Here is a 20,188-nt window from a genome sequence, read left to right on the forward strand (position 1 = left end):
ATAGTAAAGCAGAATAAATGACAAAAACTTAGGGATTGACGTTGCCTAAGTCTGAATATGACCTGTAAATAAGAACCTGGGCTGTTATATTTTGCTGTTCTGCTAGAAGCACTGTTTGAGGTGGGATTTGAGAAGGTCCCATCTTGTTTACAGGCATCATAAATAAGAGGGTTACACACCATAATAGATCTTATTAGGAATTAGACACCACAGCGAAATTACTTGGAAGTTGTTTGTAACATGATACCAATATTGATCTCTGAAAATAAATAAAATGGGGATTTTACACCCAGGGTATCCAGTAACTAAAAGAGTAGCAATGATTAGCAAGTACAGTAGTCTGTCTTCATGCAGGGATTTGGGCAGGGGAGGGAGAAGAAAGAGGGTGTATGTGACACAGTGTGGCATCCCAGGAGGGGTCGTACAGGCCTGTTCCATAAGATGATTCTGGTAAGCAGCCATTGACAAGCACTAGCCTCGCCTCCTTAGGCAAGGAGGAGGAGGAAGGTGAAAACAAATGATACTAAAGAAAGCAGCATAGTTAGCTAGCAACTTGGAGTCCCAAGTCTAGACTGAAGGAACTTTCAGATGAAGGAGAATTTAGGTGGAAGATGAAGTGTTGAGGATGCCTGAGATTGTTTCCAAGCACATGGTTTGGCGCATATGTGGCTATTATTATTATTACTGTTTTATTAGGACTAGGTGACCCAATGGACATCAAGTCCAGTCCCAGATGTTCACAGGCAACTATTTTACCCAGTATTGCACAGTGTACACTGTAAGTCAAAAGCAGGAGGAGAGACAAGAACAATGCCAGTACCCTGCTGCTGCAATGGCAGAGATGTTGTTGGTTACTGTGCTTATAGAAGGAGGACTTCACGCCATGATGCAGAGGAAGGCAAAATCTCCCACAATCCTAGCCAGTCTGAGCTGAGGAACAAATTATTTCTGATGCCAGATTTGGTAATTTGTTTAACCTTGTGTGGAAGAGTAAGACCCTCTAAGCTGGAGACTTAAAAAGTTTGTAAATGCCAGCAGGACCAGCACTAGTACCCAACCAAAATATCCAGCTTTGCTCATGTCCACTTGTCAGATGCTTCAGAGGAAGACAAGCTCTTCTCCCCCCAGTACCAGTATACAGCATCCTTGAGGGTAGGAAAAAAATCTTTTCAGTCCCTTGCATGTCATCAGCAGAAGTGCTGAAGCACGGGCTTGCCAGGAACCTACCACTCTGCAAAAAGGTTACGTCAACACTGCAACATGGTGACTGCAAATACCTGAGACATCATGTCCCTCTTTCCTTTGTCTTGTAGTTAAACCCACTCCAGATAAGTGAAGTGTAAGGGCTTGTTCCTTGCTGGGCACGTTGCTGACTAGCACTTTAAAATCATGAGTGTAGTGACCAATCAGCAGGTGCTCTCAGAAGTTGAAAGGGAAAACTGGGTGCTGTTTTTAAGGAACCCACGGTCAGAAGCGAGTGGTATCTTTCCACCTTTTCCTTTTGATTACTGACTGATATGATGATCTTCCTTGCCTGCACTGTGCAGTTCTCACTCCTTTTGCTATTATTTATTTTTAAACTCTGCAACTGTATGATTAAATCTGCAAACAGTGTTCTTAAGTACAGTTAGTATGAAAGAAAGGAGCCAGCCAATGACTGCAGCTGGTAGGAGCAATTAAAGATGCAGCCAAAATCAGGGACAGCTACACTAAGTGTAGGAGTAGATGAAATAGTGTCCAACTGGGTTTGTTTTCTCCCTCCAGCTTCCTTCCCTGTACCCCAGTTTGTACAGAAGAGACAACCCCACAAACTGGGAGTACTAGGACCTGGGTATTATCTACCCTCTCCCCACCCCATGTACACATTCATATGGACTTGAAGGAAAAACGTAGCTAAAAGCCAGCCAGAGACCTCAGCTGCTTAGAAGCAGGAATATATATCCTAAAGGAGGGGCCTGAATCCAGCATTTCTCAGCTGAGTGCCATAAGCATCAGACTATGGAGCCATTTTCTCTCTCTCTCTCTCTCTCTCACCCTCTCACCTCCCCACCCGAAAAAATATTTAAGTGTTTATATACATTGAAACAACTTCCACAAGAGAGATTTTGAAAAGTCCATCTTATAAGGCCTCACGACCAAGGACTAAATATGTGGGCTAAATTTCCAGGTAAAGAAGATTTGAACCTAGATCTGCCACATCCTAGATAATTCCTGAAACCACTGGGCTATAAGCTAAGCAGAAGACACAGATGTGGGTACAGACACCACTTCCACCTCTTCCTCTTCTTGGTGTACTTTATGAAAGAAAGCACTGATCTGCCTAGGTGCACAACCTCAGAATATAGTTAATAGCTGTGAATTTTAAGTGAAGGGAAGTGTTTCTCCTCCAGCCCAGTCAGGCTCCCATCTAACTTGCACACAACTGTGCAACTTGTTCCCTTCTGTGAGTCCCATTCTTAGACACCTAGTTTTGCACCTGTGTTTTATAGGGACTTAGCCTACCTAACTCAGAGCTACGGATTCCACTGGGGGCCAGGGCAATTAAAGTGATAGGTGTTGATATTTTGAGCCTAATTCCCCCCTAACTCAAGGTATTTTGTAGACGTAACCCCAAGTCCTAAGCCTATTTCCATTGCTCCTATTTGGTCCTAGGCTGGTCTGTTGGGAATGCCTGGAAGGTTTCCAAACATTGCCAGTCCCAATGCAATTGTAGTAAGGGGTACTGTAGTCCAGCTGAGCCCAGCAACTCGTTCCACACATGTAAATAGTCCCATCTACGTGATGTAAATGGCTGCCCACCTTTTCAGTGAGCATCTCAATGGCTCATGCAATACTAGGCCATAGTCCCCTGTTTTATAAGTTACCATATTTACTTGAAACTAAGATGACCCTGAACTTAAGACACTACCCAATAATTAGATTCTACATGGAAAATTTATAAATTTCTTATCATTTTCCATGTATAGAATCTAATTTTGGGGATCTTGTCTTTAATTCATTACCCCACTATCACACCACCACTACAGGAGAAAAGGCAGTGGAGGGGCTGGTGGTATGGGGAGATCAAACAGTTTAACTCCTGCTTGTACCTGCTCCCCTACCACCTCTACCCTCTAATCCCCCCACCCCCCAGCAGCCCCTGCTCCCCCTCCCTTCCAGCCTCTGCTCCCCCTCCTCCCTCTTACCCTTGCACTGCATCAGCTTTGTCCCTATTCTAGCCTAGGACACTGAACACAGATCCAGCCCAGCCCCTGTAGCAGCTATGCAGGTTCTGCGCCACTACTATGGGGTTGGGCTGGGCTGGGTCTGAAGGCATGCTTAGGGCATGAAGCAAGTGTAAGGCTGCGGGGGGATGGGGAGCAGAGGCTGGAAAGGGCAGGGGGGAAATGACGGAGTGCAGAGGTAGCAGGGGGTGGGGGTGGAAGGGCAGACAGCATCTGTGGCTGCAACCCCAACCCTGGATAGGGGCTGGAGGCAGAGCCACAGGAGCTACCTGTTCCCTCCCCCCTGCCCTTGTATTTGATTCTAAGATGAGGGGCTTTTTCCCCCCATGTTGAGTGGGGGGAAGCTTGTCTTAACATTGAGTAAATGCGATAGTCTCTTCTCTTATTATAAGACACCCTGAGCCTTTGCTGGGGAGGGCAGCATATAAACTGAATAAATAAATAAGTTCATGGATGCATAAAATAATTATTTGGGTCCTTATGCAGCTCATTTACAATTGCCAGTGAAAAGCTATCCATTGACATGTGCTGAAGGCAAACTGGTAGCCTAGCAGTTAAAAGTTCTTTTTTCCTGTTCCCACTGTAATCTTTAGAAAAATTAGAATAAAACAAAACAAAAGCAATAATGACTTTAATTATAGCTTTTCCTCCTTCTACACATTCGCATCCACAGTGAAGTTATAATAAAAAAATCCTGTCTCTAAAGTTTACTGAATATAGTTATTTACATTCAGAATGACTCACTGGAATACTTAGTTTAACAACTGATGAAAGATTATTTTTATTTCCTTCACCCACAGTTGTTATCCTGACCACTGAGGACTGATGGTTACATATTAAAAGTTCTATGCTGCAAGCCCTAATATGAGAGCACCTTGCTGAAGTCAGTGAGAATTCTTCATTCTGGGGACTCAGAGGAAAGAGACCCTCTGCATCTTTGATGAGTTCAGTCTGTAGTCAGACATGTCTTATGAATAGTCAATAGAATATCAGATAATTCTCATTGACAGAGCGAGGTATTGTTGGCAGCTGTGGCTTTACAGAAAAACATTGATCATTTCACAGAATAATAAATCACATTTTTCACTAGCTTATTCCTCAAACAGCACATAACAATCAGTGGTAGCAACACTGATTGTACAAAAAGATCTTCAGTTGTTTAAATGACAGGATTTCAGCTTCTGCTGCAACCAGCTTGTGTTCTTGCTTGGTTCCAGGGCACAATGTATGACAAAGACCTGCGTATATACCTAATCGTTATTTACTGTTTCTTTCTTCCAGAGCAGAATGAAAGTAATAATTAACTTTTTAATTTGGTAAACATAATTCTTAACTGAACCAGAGACATGACACATTGATGTAGCTATGTGTTTTTCTGAGAGTCAAGCAAAGCTTTAAGTATGTGAGATTCCCAGTGATAACTTACTATTGAATTCAGTAGAACTGTTCACATAGCTAAATGGGAGCCCATGATCTCCCTGGGCTCCTATACATGTGCAGGGAGGCTGCTCTGACTCACTGTAATTACAACATGTCAGAGCAGACTCAATTAATCAAGTCTGCAGGATCATGATAATTACCACACTCCAGGGTCACGTGTGGGACACTTTAAACTAAAGCTTGTTTAATAAGCTTTGGTTCAAAGTGCACCGACACCATTTTTCAGCGCTGGGACACTGATACACATAACACTCTGGGCTCTTTTGATTAAAGTGCACGGATTATAGCACCCTTCCACCCCCGACTCCCAGAGCATTTCTCTAAATGCCCTCTTTGCTTCAGTTCCCCATCTGTAGGAAACAGGAGTCGATGCTTCCTTTTTCTGCCTGGTGTCTTGTGTCTTCAGATTATAAAGCTACACAGAGCATCAGTTTTGTCCCCCTCTTACAAAGGAAACACCCAAAGCTCAGTATTACGGGGGCCCAATCTTGGCTATGTTCTCTAGGCTGTAATGTTATATAAATAATAGTAATAAATTGCAGATATAGCATTGTACCAACTTCAGTAAGTGCAGGGTTTGATGCTGTCATTATACCTGGGACCCTGTGTCAGCTCACTGTCAGCTAAGCCCTAAGTAAGCTATCATGAAATTAAAGTTATACTATTCATTAGCTAAGAGTTAAATTTACTGGGTCCAAAAGCAATTAATATTACATTATTTATACAGCACTAAGGTTATCTAGGTGATGTCATATAATGTGTACTCTGGTTAAGACAGGAATTGGTGTATGCTTACCTAGTAATTATAACTGAAATAGTGTGAAATTGAGTCGCATATTGTCAGCCTGTGCTGTAGTTTAAATATGATATTCTGTGTCCTGTAAAGTAGCATTGCCACCTTTTCTTTGTCTGCAATCACCTGCTAATATTTAACCATTTCATTCCTTTATCCTAAATTTCTCCAGATTTCAGAAGCAAGAGTTTTTTTATTCTAGGAAATTTTCAAAATATTCACAAAGGGCATTTTGTCTAAACAGGATCTCCTTTTTCAATCTAGCATCCCTCTATTGCAGAGGGAAGGACTGGATAATGGCAGGGATAGGCAACCCCCAGCACAGGTGTCAGAGGAGGAAATACAAAGGCATTCTGCTTGGCACACACCTCAGGGCAGACGGTGGGGAGGGGGCCAGGGCTGTTCTACCACGACAAGAATCAGGCCTCTTGTGTCTCCCTTATCATCCACCCCTAGCACGCCAATATCTTACAAGTCAAGGTTTGAGGGTGTTTTTGGCATTCTGTCCCCAAATGTTCCTGACCCCTGGTTTATGGTAAACTAAGGTGTGTTGTTTGCCATGCTATGGATTCCATTTGCTACAAACAACAAGCAGTTCAAAGCAGGTCTTGAGGATACACAGCATGTTGATCTTTATGTTTTAGTTACCATTATTCCAATTATAACCCAGTTACATTATTTTTTCATAGGTAATGCCAGGTGACCCTCAAGCTAGCATTTTTGCATGGTACCTTCCATCCAAATCTTTTTAAAGATATTTAAGATTGTGGCTAGGACTTGAGCAGGAAAAGAGATGGCAAAAGGACTGACAGCATATATTCTGTTGTGGAAGGAGCAACCATGTGAGGGGTGAGATTTCAGTAATATTGCTTGTGTTGCTGACCTTTTCAAAGTTTGTTAAAAGGGCAGGGTGAGAGCAGAACCTCAGGCTAACCCCTGCACCAGCAAATGGGATGGAATTAATATAGAAGAATGCATGTTTTACCTTTGAAAAGGTTGATAAAGTTCCTTGTCTAGAGGCCCCTGAAGAACCTGGCCCAGTTAGCTAGTCTCCAAATGCTGCATGAGTCAGCCTCTTTGTCACAGAACAACCAGTGGCTCACCACCTTTTGCATACCTCCATTGTTAACATATTAAAACCTGTGCTCCTCAAACCTGTTCACAGGTCCCAGATTAAAAATCTATGATTGAAGCCTAATGAGTTACGCTTTGAGAAGTAACCCTTCTAAGAGGGAACTCATCAAAACAATCTCTAGCTGGTGGTGTGCTAAAATTGATTCCACGTTTTAAACGACAGGAAATATTTCTGGAGCAGGGACAAACAAATAAATTTATTGCATCTGCTAGATTGTCTTTTTACAGTTAGTCAAACTGAAATAGAGAGAAATTGTGACTTATCCAAGGTCACCCAGAAATAGCAATGGAGAGACTAGAATGTAAAAGCTTATTCAGCCCTTAAGAGCAACTGAAAATATGCTACTACTACTAATGAACTTTATACATAGCATAAAAATATGTTGTCATACCATCTGAATTACACCATCAGACTCTTACCTTGGTAATATATTAATATAATGACCTGGTCCAGTGGATGTACTTGTTGACAGTAAGATACATATCCTATTTTTGTGGAATATTCTATTACAGACCAAGCTTCTGGAAACAAGCAATTACATGCTTGATTTCTTGTTTTAAAGAACATTTACAGCCTTCATGAATGTGGAGAAAAGCATGGAAACCACGCTTCACTTGGGTTTTAGTGTAGTGCTGCAGAGGGGCCATCTGACTAATGCTAGTTGAAAGCACTAGCATCACATTCAAGAGTTTGTGGGTATGGCTGAGTGAGGGGGCTAGAGCCAATGACTATACAAGAATGTGTCTTAACTATACAGAAAAAAACACCCATAGACAGAGGCAATGCAAACACATACACGTAACCAAGCCAAAAGTTGTATCCTCCCATAGACTGTGAAGGGTAAGGGAAAGACTTATTTCAATTTTAGGAAACAAACAGATATGATCTTGATAAGGGTAACAAATTGGTATACAAGATAAAGATCTCAGAAAAATAGCAGGTGTGTATATGAAACAAATTAAACTTCAGTCGTTCAGTAACTTGGAAACAGATTTAGTGCATTTTATATGACCTTTTCCAAGGCTGATACAATAAAGTGATCAACCCAATAGTGAAAAAGCCCAGTCACCAAGTAGAAAGCAAACATAAAGAATTTCTGTTGGCAACTGCCTTATAATAAAATAGCCCCTAACTAAGCAAGTTGTTACTTTATCTCTGTATTTCAGCATGGTGTTCCAGATCCACAACCACCATGTGACAGCTTTGCTGTCAGGTCCTTCTCTTGCTTTGATCTTAACATCTTGTTATACTGTTTTGCAGGTCCTGATTATATCAAACAAAAATTTCAAGAAGGGATGGAGGTTAAAGAGAAACCGGAAGAAAAGGTTCAGGAAAAGCCACCTTCCCCCAAAGAGTCTCCTCATTTTTATCGAAAAGGCACTACACCACCTGGGACTCCCGAAACAAGCCCAAGGCACAGCCCTCCTCTTCCAGTTAAGCCTTCTCCTGCAAAACAGCTGAAAAGGCAAAACTCCAGCTCAGGGGCAAGACTCAATCAAGAAAAAAAGATTTTAGCTAGTGAGAATATAACACCCACAATCAACAAGCCTCTGTATTCAAAGGCACCTGTGAAGGAGGAGGTAGCTGTGAAATATCAGCCAAAGCTTTCAGCCTACCACAATCCCAGCAGTACAGGGAATGGGGAGCTGCATGATCATTACCATGGCTACTATGTAAAATCAAATCCAACACTGCATCCACATGAGCGTAGGGGAGAAGATGAAGATGTGAATCCATCATCTTCAGCACTTGCACGGATACCACCACCACAGAAGTCAAGTCCTGCCAGATCTGTGACTAAGCCAGAAGCCAAAGAAAACAAACCTGATACAAAAGTAAAGAAACCTGAGTTTGCTGCACCAAAGAATCCAGCTAATAATGAGTCCCATTCATCAGTGGAAAAAGAAGTGGATATGTGTTCGGTAAGTGCTATAGGTCACCCCTTGGTCTCACTGCATCTCTTGTACAAAACTCATTGTAGGAGTTTCATCTGTATAAGAAAGGCTGGATTATGCCCAAATAGGAGTTCCAGCTCTCACTGGTGTCTCTCTTGAAAATACACTAGTCAAGATGTCGACAGTGGCAGATTTTTAGAATAAATCTCTGTGCATTGCTATAAGAGTAAGAACATTGCACACAGAAGCATATTGATTTTTTTTTTGCATAAACTGCCCTCAACATATATTTATTGCACTTTCTCACCTGCATATTTTGACTGTGGTGTTTATACAGCTAGATTGCTGTCAGAACATAGTAGTTACTGAACAGATATCTAAAAAAGGTGCAAAAATCCATTTTTTAAAATTTAACAAACAATTTTCCATTAATGTTTAAAGTACCAGTGGGATTCACTGATAACTATCATCAAACTGTTTATAACTTCAATGCAACTTAGCAGTCAGTTCACATGTAAACATTATCCACACAGGGACCATTATGTACAGGCCTTGTAAAAAGCAATTTCCAAAGCCATGAGGGCTTTTGCTGACCAGGTAATGATAGATTATTGGACAATGGGTTATAAAACTACTACAATGTATCACTCAGAAGGCCCGTGTGCACTTTTACACTTTGGCAGAACAGGAATAACAGGCCAAAATTGTTTTCATTGTAAATTCTTAAATACCTAAAGGGGGTTACGCCACAGAAGAATTTAGTCCCCAATATCCGTATAAAAAACAGTCTATCAGCCTATATGTACTATATGGTAGATGCTATTAAAGTCCCTGTTAAAAAGTCTCATTAAACAGCTACAAAGATGATATTTTGACCTGGTACTTACATAATAATCTACCATTTAAAAATTAGAAATGTTAGAAATTAGAAATAGAAATATTTAACAGGCTTTTTAAAAATATACTCATTAGATGTCATTACAGACCTAATGCAAGGTAATTTAAGGAGTAAGGCACCGACTTTAAGGTACATTATAATGGCAACTCACCCTTACAGTGTGCCACTTAGAGTTAAGTCATGCACATTCCATAAGTGGAATTCCAAAAACAAGTTATGCATCTTGGGTCTCCATAACTTGAATGGAGATCCACAAGTGCCTTTTAACTGGAATATACAGCATTCATCATGCTACACAGGGTGATGCATAGGACAGCCAACAGGCAGTTGAAAGAGCAGCATGTGTCTAGAATTCTGCTTCTCATCTGAAGTTAGTAAATTCCCTGAAGCTGAGTTAGGTGTTTGTGCTAGTGGGAGAGTTACAACCCAAAGCCACTGGCTAGGCTTTAATGATCTAAGGAAGAGGTAAACAACATTCAACCTTTAGCCCAGAGCCAGCCTGCAGAGCCTTTGGATCCGGCCCACAGAGCCATGGCTTTGGCAGTGAGGGGCTCTCCCTATTCCATACTAGTCAACTACCTGGGGCTCCAGGGAAGGAGAGCTCTGCTTGTGCTGCACCGCAGTTGGGAGGTATGAGCTTCAGTAGAAGAAGACTTTCACTGTGCTATAGCTCAGGAAAGTGGTAGGGAGAAGTAACAGTTGCAGCTGGGCCCTGATACCTGCCAGCCTCCAACCCAAACTGAGTCATTCTGACATCCTTGCCAAAAAACTTAGCCAAATATTGCCAATAACGTCATGGTCTTATTGAATCAAAAGAGGTGGAGGGTCTATCCATTATTTTTCCAGTAGCCCTCTGGTTAATACACTTGCTCAGAAAATGGGAGGCCTGGATTCTAGGCCTTCTTCAGCTTGCGGGGTTTAAACCCACATCTCACTTCCAAGAAATGTGTGCTAGCCATTAGGCCTAGGTGTCAACGAGGTTATGCATCAATGCAACAAATCTACCTGGCTTGGGTCTACCAAGGTGGGCCAGTACTCCCAACGCAGCCACTTCTGCCACCACTTCTCCTGGTTGCATGGTGCCAGTAGGTAACCCTCCACCCAGCTGCATGGAGCCCTGATCAGGCACAGAGCATGGGCCACCAGGGTGGCCTTTGCTACATTGCTCGGCAACAGGGAGAAGTCTCAGTTGTATCCCAGGCAGGAAGTTCCGCAGGCCATATATGACCAAGCCTTGGGCTAGGTGGTAAGCTAACAAATCAGGCCTTCCAAGAGAAGTAGATATGCACAGTTTGTGAATCCCAAACAACCTGGGACAAGACGCAGCCGGCAGCATGCACGCACTTCTCATTCAAAATAGTGTACATTGTGCATGCGCAATAGCTGTGTTTTCAGATGCCTGAATTCATTCTCATCTGAGAACTAGAATACATAGATCTCCATTGAAGTACCTAGGATTTCACATGTGTATTAACATTTCAGGTGGGATGTTACTGAACTGCACCTCAAAAATGGCACAAATTTAGACAAAAAGTGAAGAGTATTCTTTTAATCTAGGCAATAAATTGTTTTTTCCTGGAAAATGAAAAATTTGGTTTTCCTTTTTTATTTTTAATAGAAATATTAAATGGACATATGTCTGGAAATTAAAAGTTTAAAAATATATCTTTAGACCACTATGCCGTGACATTCAGTTCTGATATAGAAATGATAAAATTGTCAATAAGAATGCAAACAAGTTTTTTCTTTGTTGTGAGAGAAAGGCAGATGATGTACTTATGACTGTGATGACGCACTTTCCATTCCAGCAGTAATTTCAGCAAATATTAAATGTGAACTCTTAAAGTTAGGCATTTGTAAATTATCCAGTCCGGATAACTTGCATCCAAGTGTTTTGAAAGAGTTGGCCAAGAGGCTTACTTCACCATTAATGCTGATCTTTCAACCAGCTTTGGAACACCAGGGCAATGTTTCTCAACCTGTGGGTCGCGACCTAAAAGTGGGTCACAAGAATATATGAAAGGTATGCAAACAAACTTTAAAAATGGATGATCAACAAATTTTTTAAATGGGTTATCCTTTAAAGGAGAAAAACGTGGGAAACCATGGCTTTTCCCTTGCAGGCTGGCAGAGTTCCAGCCTGCAAGGGGCTGCTTGCCAGCGCCCAGGGGCAGTGGGTCGGGACTGGCCTTTGATGTTTACAAATGGGTCCTGGTACAAAAAGGTTGAGAACCACTGCACTAGGGTAATTCCACAGGATTAGAAAAAAAGCTAACCTATGCCAATATTTTAAAAAGGCTAAAGATGTTAATTAATGCCGATCAGGGGAATTTTAAGAAAACAGATGTTGTTGAATTTACTGCATTTTTATACAAGGTTACAAATTTGATTGACTTCTGTAGGACACTTTACTTATCGTCACAACTTTGGCTAAAGAAACTGTGTATTGAAATGTAGCTAACTGATGTCTTAAAATGTAAATGGAGAATCATCATTAAGCAGATTTGTTTCTAGTGGGGTCTGGCTAGGATAAGCGCTTGGCCCAGAATCTACTACCCAAAAGAAGAAAAAATAATTTCCTATATCATTTGCAGAGATTAGGGAAGTGGCCAATAATAAGACAGATCACTGATATAGAGCATCTTGGATCAACTGGTAGGATAGAGGCAAGCAAACAATGTGTGTTTTAACACAGTTACATGTCAAGACACGCTCCTAGGAACAAAGAATGCAGGCCATGCTTACAGGACAAGGACTCTACCCTGGGAGGCATAGACTCTGAAAGAGACCAAGGGTTAAAAGGAGAGGATGATAGATAATCAGCTGAACTTGAACTTTCAAGTGTGATGCTGTGGCCGTAAAGTCCCTTTACATATGTGGATGAATCATACATTACCATGAAGGAGCCAAATTTCAAGTGATCAATGGACAGAATTTCAGTCTAACATTTAAATTTTTGGCTTAGCCCAGTTACAAGCATTTCAAGCCAAATCTTATCTTTTCTACCACTCCTCCCAAACCAAACCAAGACTAGGAACAGACCCAGCCACTGACTTTATTACTTGATAGAGCCCCTCTGCATGCCAAATTCTACCTTCTCTAATAACCAGGGCAGGGCCTACTAGAAGTAGGGAGGATATATAAATACATTATATTCTTTTAATATCTTTACATGTTTATTTATTCCACTGATGCAGAATTTGTCCCTCTGCCTCTCTCAAAATGCATTAAACACATCAGTCTTGATAACATAAGTGGTATGTGTGAAAGGAAGGCATTTATGGCTTAAGGGCTTATTCTCATGATGAAGGCATCTTCTATAGATGTAAAAATATATATGTTCTATAAGAATGTGTGTGTATCCTGATTTCTCCAGCATATGTACTATGTTACTAGACTGTGCAAATTCTCTTGCTTATTTGCATTTTTTTAAATTGTAAAAGAAGTAAGTCAACAAGAGATAAGCCCACAAGCCTACCAGAGTGAGGAAGAGGGTCAGTATATAATTGCTATTAATGCTGTTTGAAGATTTTTCTCATTAATTTTCATGACCAGTGTTTTAACCTCAAAGAAACCTTTGTCCTAATTCTAGTTCTACTCTGAGCCTTTGGCAAACAGAGATCATCAGTAAATTACTGTTACCCATCCATTGAGCTAGGAATTGAAAAATCATTGGAGCTAAATCAGATTAGGCTAAAATCATTGTCAAAGGGATGAAGAGATAATGCTTTATGCTTTGCCTGCAAGCACTGAATGATTCTTTTGCTTATTTGTTTCCATATTAGCTTAATTAGGGGACTGATGGAAAAAACGGCATAGCTCTCTTATACAGAAAAGAGTATCCTTAGAGCAGTGATTCTTAATCAGGGTGCCACAGAATCCTTTCAAGGGTGCCATGTAACATTAGCACTGTTATGTGTGCAAGCATGATTCACAAACATAAACCAGGAGATTTCAAATAGAAATCCATAACGTTGAAAACATTCTGACCTATTCTTTGAGTTCTTTGCAACAGAAGAAATGCTCTTATTTTTCTAGAGTCAAAAAACAAGTGAAAATTAAGAGATGGCATTTTTCAAGGGTCTATCAAGGTTGAGAACCACTGCCATAGAATAAGTGGGGTTTAAACCACACTGAGCACTTAGCTACATTTATCCCATAGACCTAAGACTATTACAGTACTGTATACAGAATATCGAGTGATATGGGGTTTATTGGTCTTTCACTGTAAACTTCTAATAATTATACAATGTAATACCCTAAGGGCATGTCTACATGGTCATTTAAGTGAGACTAAATTTAATGTGCATTAAGCTAATGCACACTAAACGATTTTTGGCAGGTGTCTACACATGCAGGGACTTGGCACTGAAGTCAGTATACTTGGCACTAAAGTTAGCAACAAGTCCCTGCAGCCCTGCCATGTGCCCCTAGTGTCTGGGCAGACCCAGCACTAAAGTTAGTGCCAGGCAGGTGTCTACACATGCGCTAATGTACTTTAACTACTCACGACTAAATCTGATACCTGCATTTGCAAGTATCAAATTTAGGCACAATTAGCCTAATTTCACCATTTTTTGCCATTTAGAGTACACGCATGTAGATGCACACCCGTAATGCACATTAAATTAGGCTAAGCTCATTAATATGTCTTGTGTAGACATGCTCTAATTGTAGGAAGATACAGCAGTATGAATTGTAGGAAGATACAGCAGAAGATACAGCACTCTTGAAAGCCCTGTAAGTGGGCACAGAAATTGCAACTGAAATTCCATTTCCTGATTCTGTTTAACTACCCAAGAGTTTATTACTGCCTAAAAAATAAAAGGAGAGTTTTATGTAGAATGAAATCTTTTCTGCTGTGGCACCTTTATTGTACCTGTTTTGGTCAATCCTGGACAGCACAGACTAATTTTGCCTTTTGCTATTTTGAGCTCCTGCAGGGCATTAAGGTTCTTATTAATGATGTTTCACCTTAATGTATTTAATGCTCAGAGCATAGGCGTGTAAAGAGTGAAGACTGGGTTTGTTGTAGCATATCCACATATAAAATAGAACTATCTAGAATTACTGTCTGATCATTTTGAGATGCCTCAGGAAGTTCCATGTTGGGTTCAGAGTATTAATTATCAAAAGAGGAAGTGAAATATATACACCAGGATGAATAGGACAAGCCCTCATTTGTCTCAACACAGTATAAACTCACTAGTTCAGCATTACATACTCACCATGGCTCCCTTTTTCCTCATGTTTTACTTAAGATGTGCAACAATAATTTTTACTGCCACTTTTTCCTGAGATTACTTCCTCTAGGTAAGACCTCTTCTTGTATATCCTAGACCCTTTCTTGCTATAGATTCTGCCTTTACTCTTCATTAGTTTGAACTTATGAAAGAGATCATCAAACAGACAGATGCTTCCGTAAAATAGCGATCTGTTGCTAGGCTGAGCCCTAGCCCCCATTATCTTTCTTTTGCTAGTTCAGCTTCAGCCCCAAGTTATTATTCAACCAAATGCTGCCTGACGTGCATGTCATACCATTCAGACTACAGTTCAGGGTGTTTTATAAATAATGAAAAAACCCTGGCTTCAATGCTGAACTCAAAAGGAAAAACTCCCATTGACTGTAGTGTCAGAGTTCCACCCAGTATTGGTTATTGTTTGTGGCTGTGATTTTCAAAAGACACTTTCAAGGTATCCATCCACCTCCTATGGATTTTCAATAGAATTAAGGGACCTAACTCTTTTTGCTCCCTTTGCAAATCTTGGCCCAGTATTACTGTAGTATGTAGAGGCCCCAAACTGATTCAGGACTCTGGTGTACTTTGGTGTGCAGTATGGACATACCACATCAGTGAGATAAGTCTATTCTGAAACCAGCAGGAGCAATTTTCTGAGCAGTTTTCCCTGGGGAGCATCCTGAACCCTTACTCGTTATTAGTTTATAATCTGATCAGATAAGAGTAGGATTAATGTGAATGATGGGACCTGGTTTCAGCAAGGCCTGGATATGAAAAGAGAGGGGTAGTTAGCCATGTTAGTCTCAAGTCAGGCAGAAATCAGGGTGGATTTGCACCTTATAAACTACATAAATTAGAGATCTATAGCATAAGCTTTCATAAGCAGTGGACTTACTTCATCAGATGATGTGAAGCAACAGCTTCACTTGAGTTACTAGTTCCTCAGTGTCACCATACTCTCCTCAGTGTGGTACTTTCGCTTCTCGGGGGAATGCTTCCCTGTGCAGCTATGAATTGAACAACTCTGTGATTCTTTCCCAGTGAACTGAAAGAGAAGGCAAATGACACTTTGGGTACATGGGAAAAATTGTGTGAAGATCCTGGAGGATTGATAGACAAGAGGGGACAGAGGCAACACCCAACCATGAAAAATCTTGAGTTAACTGCAGCGAAGACACTGGTATAAACTCAGCAGCAGATGGTACCAGTGAATGGGATTGGGATAGAGAAGGAATTATGCTTAAGTAGGAAAATTGCAGATAATTTAGTGACATGGGAAGATTTTTAGAAATTGCTTGCAATTTTGGTGCCACAATTGGGCTTCCAGAAACTGGTACCAAAAATCATTAGTCACTTTTGAAATCTTACCTCTAGACTTTTTGTTACTGATTTAGTTTCAGCCTAACACAGGTTGTGTTTACCCTTATTTTCACTTGCCTTTTAGCAGCAATTTGTGCAGAAAGCAAAATGCTTTCTTTACAGAAGCATTTTGCTGTGATTTTAGCTGTGATCTCATTTCTTAAGCACTAACAGCAAAAATCTGTGCCCTTTGTGCCCTAAAAGGCACTTACCCAGCTGCATGGAACAGTGATTCTATTATCCCTGCAGTAAGCATATACACGTATACTGCACACACTCAGGTGGCTATGTACTAGCCAGGCAGCTACATAGCTACACACAGGCATATGCTGGCTAAATTCCCAGAAGGATGGAGGAGGAGGAGGAAGGCCCTCCTGTATGTTAGCTCCAGTTAGGTGAGTGGGTAGGCCATGCATCCAGGAAACAGGTGACTTGAGTTTTTCATGGGGCGTGGAGCCCCTGTCCAGCCAGTACACAGTCTACTCTGTATGCTAAGTATACACATGTACGCTTACACATTCATGCAATAAGGGTAACAAAGAGCAATGGAATGGTAAACTGCATATAAGTGCCAAAAAGGACATTTATGCAGGTGAAAAATGGCCATTTAGACCATTTAGTACCAAGGGTAAGAGACTGCCATGCTAACTATATGATATGGGCCATCACACTCAGTATTTCACACTTGCCAAGTTACTAGGTGGGCAGAGAGGCAGCTAAATCCCTATTCAAGTCCAAATAGCATGCCTCTTTCCATCTCTATGGTCCTTTCTATTTATTTGACAGCCTCTCTGCCTGCTGGAACTCAGCAGCACCACTAAAACAGGGTCCTCTGTTAATTGTTACTTCATGTCTCCAAGAATAAAGGACTCTCTGCAGCTCTCTTAATAAGTGGATTGTACTGTGCTGCGTACTCTGCATCAAGTCCTTGAAAACACTTATTACCAGGTCTAGTGCATATTATTCGAAGTACTGTTCCCATTGTCTTGAAGGAACTACTAACAATAGTAAGCACTAGTCTGGGTAAAAAGTGTTAGGAGGATTAGACTTTATATCATTAAGGTTATTTTAATACCATCTGATATAGTATTGGCTCAAATGCCATTTATTTAATATAGGCCTTCCAATTACCCTACTCTAACAAATGGAAATCTACAGTGGCAGTTTTTTAAACTATCAAGTAGTTGTTAATAATATTTATTATCGTCCTTGAATACAGTGAAAATTTTACAATAGGTACCTTTTGCTGTAAGTGCAAAAACTTCTGTTTAAACTCCAAATGAATCTGCTACTCCCTCATTAAATCCAGTGATCTTGCCATAGCCCAAAGTTTGTATGGATCATTTGCATTTTCCTTTTGCACTTTAGGAATAAACAGTATAGGTGAGATGGTTGGTAGGCTTTTTGTTTCCTTGTTTCTCTAACAATGAACGTTCGCTTTTTGGCTAGGGACAGACATTCAAAAAGCCTGAGTCTGAATTAATTGAATCTTTGCAGGTTAGTCTAACACGGCTAGGCTAAATCACTTTGTAACTGCACAGACATCCCAGACTGAAGGCACATGCCTACAGTGGCTCAGGCTAAAAGTCAGGGGACACTAGAGCAGCCCTCCCTTCCTTCCACAGTACTGAGCACTGAGCTGAGTGAGGGCATGGCCAGGCCCCGGCAGGATGCTCTGATTAGCCTAGCAGGGAATTGATAACAGTGTTTATCAATCAAAAAGCCTGAGTCTGAATTAATTTAATCTTTGCAGGTTAGTCTAACCTGGCTAGGCTAAATCACTTTGTAACTGCACAGACATCCCAGACTGAAGGCACATGCCTACAGTGGCTCAGGCTAAAAGTCAGGGGACACTAGAGCAGCCCTCCCTTCCTTCCACAACACTGAGCTGAGAGAGGGCATGGCCAGGCCCCGGCAGGATGCTCTGATTAGCCTAGCAGGGAATTGATAACAGTGTTTATCACTCCTAACTTGGTGTTTATCACCCCATTAAGAAAACAACACCTCTCTGCAAGGCAGAGGGGAGGGGGTAATTCCTGCTTAGGAGCACCACTGCCCTCGCCCCCCCATCCCCCCGGGAGCAGGCACAGAGATGCACTCCTCCCTCGCATTCTTGATCTTCCCCCACAACCCCTTCCTTTTCCCCCCACACACACCTACCTGCTGGGGTGGGGGGTGTAGGTGTGTCTGTGTCTGTGTTTGTGTTTGTGTGTGCCTGTGCCTGTACCTGTACCTGTGTGTGTAGGGCTGGGGGGCTGTTGTGGGCAACACACATGTGGTGTCACACTGGTTCGTGTAAGCTCGTCTGTGTAAGTGGCACGAGTGGGACTGCAGAGGCTATGGGGGGGAGTGAGGGGCACTAGCAGGGCTGAGGGGAACCGTGGGGGGCCTTTAATTTTTATCACGGATTTTGGGGTTTTTATCAGAGAATTTGGCCGGGGGGGGGTATTATCAGGGAAAACCAGGATCCCTGCTCATAAGTAACCAAATGTTTTAAAAGGAGAAACCAGAAATAAAGGATCACCTTCTGCTAAGTATAAATTCCAAATTATTCATAAATGAACATTAAGCAGTGTCCTAATGGTCTCTTTTATAGTAGAAGAAGCTGTACATAGCTGGACTGGAACTTTTGTTATCCATTTCATATAAAGGTCAGGACTCTAGAGAGCAATTAAGAACCAGCTTTCTAATAATTTTGAAATTTAGCTAGTGCTTTCTGTTTCGACTTCCATCTTTCTCCACAAAAGTAACTGCTTCCATTTATAAAAATAAGAGAATTGTACCATTAACTTCAGTAAGAGCAAAGGCAGGTTTGTAATTCTGCAGATGTTTAAATTACAATTTAAGGCTTTACTGAAAGATTTCTGGGGGATATTATTTTACTAACAGCTATTTGATATCTTTTTGTTGGTCATATTTCTTGTGGAAGAAAAGGAAAAAAGAGGAATTCCAAGAAAAACACTATTCCAGTATCTAGTTTTACATTATTCACAATTATATTTCCCACATTAGAGAGAGACTGGACTCTGAAAAAAACATAAACAAGGGAAGAAATCCTATGCTCTGATTCTTTCCCTTAAGATTGTTGGGTTTGAGTTTTGTTATAAAAACCTGGCATAGTTTTTATCTGCAATATTTTGCTTTCATTTGTACAATCACATTTCCCAGAAAAACAACTTAATCCTGATTTGATTAAACCAGTGTGACACCACATTTAATCTCACCTGCTTTTACTGCATCCCTTGCATTTTGCACACAGATGGTATTTAGCACAACTGAATGCCAGAAATAATGAGTTTAAGTGTTTTGTTTATCAGGAGCAGAATTTGTACCTTTAAATGTAATTAATCTTCCAAAGGAAGGTCATATGGTCAAGACAGGATCAATACATGTTTGCTATTGTCAGTTCTTGTACAGTCTGCACTTTGTTCAGGGCTACATTAGGTTCGTTTGACATCTTTATTAAAAAAATGTAATCAGAATCCATTTTATTTTATTTTCAGGGTCCTAACTCAGTCATGATTGCCCTGGTAATGCTGTTGAATATTGGTTTAGCCATTCTTTTTGTCCATTTTCTAACTTGATTGGAATTAGGAAAGGTAAGAAAATTTTTGTTTTCATTTAAGATCACTGTAATCCACCTCAATTTAAAGCAGCCCGTTCAAATTGTAAAGATTTATTTGCAAACTTTTAATATTCCCCACTTTAATTTTAGCTATGCCTGAATGTGATTCAACATAGTTATTTAACGATGTAACTGTTTTGACCCTTCAGTGAAGTCATGACAACTAGTGGTGTTAGCCCACAATTCTCTGCAGTTGTGTCATCAGCCTTTTAAATGGCACCAGTCATACTCAGACACAGGGAAGGAGGCTTGCAATTAGGATGAGACGCAAGAGAGATGAAACTTGGAAAATTCAGCCAGGGGCCCGATCAGTCTCGCTGCTGATGATCTGTGGCTCTGGGGTCCTCTGAAAGTTGAAGCAAGCAGCCGTGTTGGAAAACAAACACAAAAAATCCGCTGAAGCAGCCCAGCCGGTGAAGCACGTTGGCTACTCTATCTGTTCCAGCAGTGTGACTAAACTGGAAATGTACGGCGCTGCACTTTTTGTTGATGGAAGCTAACAGCTGCCTTACTATTTTACCGTCTGATGTTTTTAGTGGGGAGATGGGAAAACGACTGCCAGAGGAATGTGGTCAGAGG

The 20,188-nt window shown here is 41.0% G+C and overlaps 1 protein-coding gene across 1 annotated transcript in view; it reads left to right on the top strand.

Moving 5' to 3' along the window:
* JPH1 (junctophilin 1) overlaps window positions 1-19,752 on the top strand; it is a 119,886-nt gene extending 100,134 nt beyond the window's left edge. The window contains exons 3-4 of the mRNA XM_014518771.2: window positions 7,853-8,514; window positions 19,488-19,752. Coding sequence (XP_014374257.1) covers window positions 7,853-8,514; window positions 19,488-19,568 — 743 coding nt within the window. The 3' untranslated portion in view covers window positions 19,569-19,752. The remainder of the gene's footprint in view (window positions 1-7,852; window positions 8,515-19,487) is intronic.
* Window positions 19,753-20,188: the final 436 nt, after the last annotated feature.

This window comes from Alligator sinensis, unplaced genomic scaffold, assembly GCF_000455745.1.
Source record: "Alligator sinensis unplaced genomic scaffold, ASM45574v1 scaffold71_1, whole genome shotgun sequence".
Lineage (NCBI taxonomy): Eukaryota > Metazoa > Chordata > Crocodylia > Alligatoridae > Alligator > Alligator sinensis.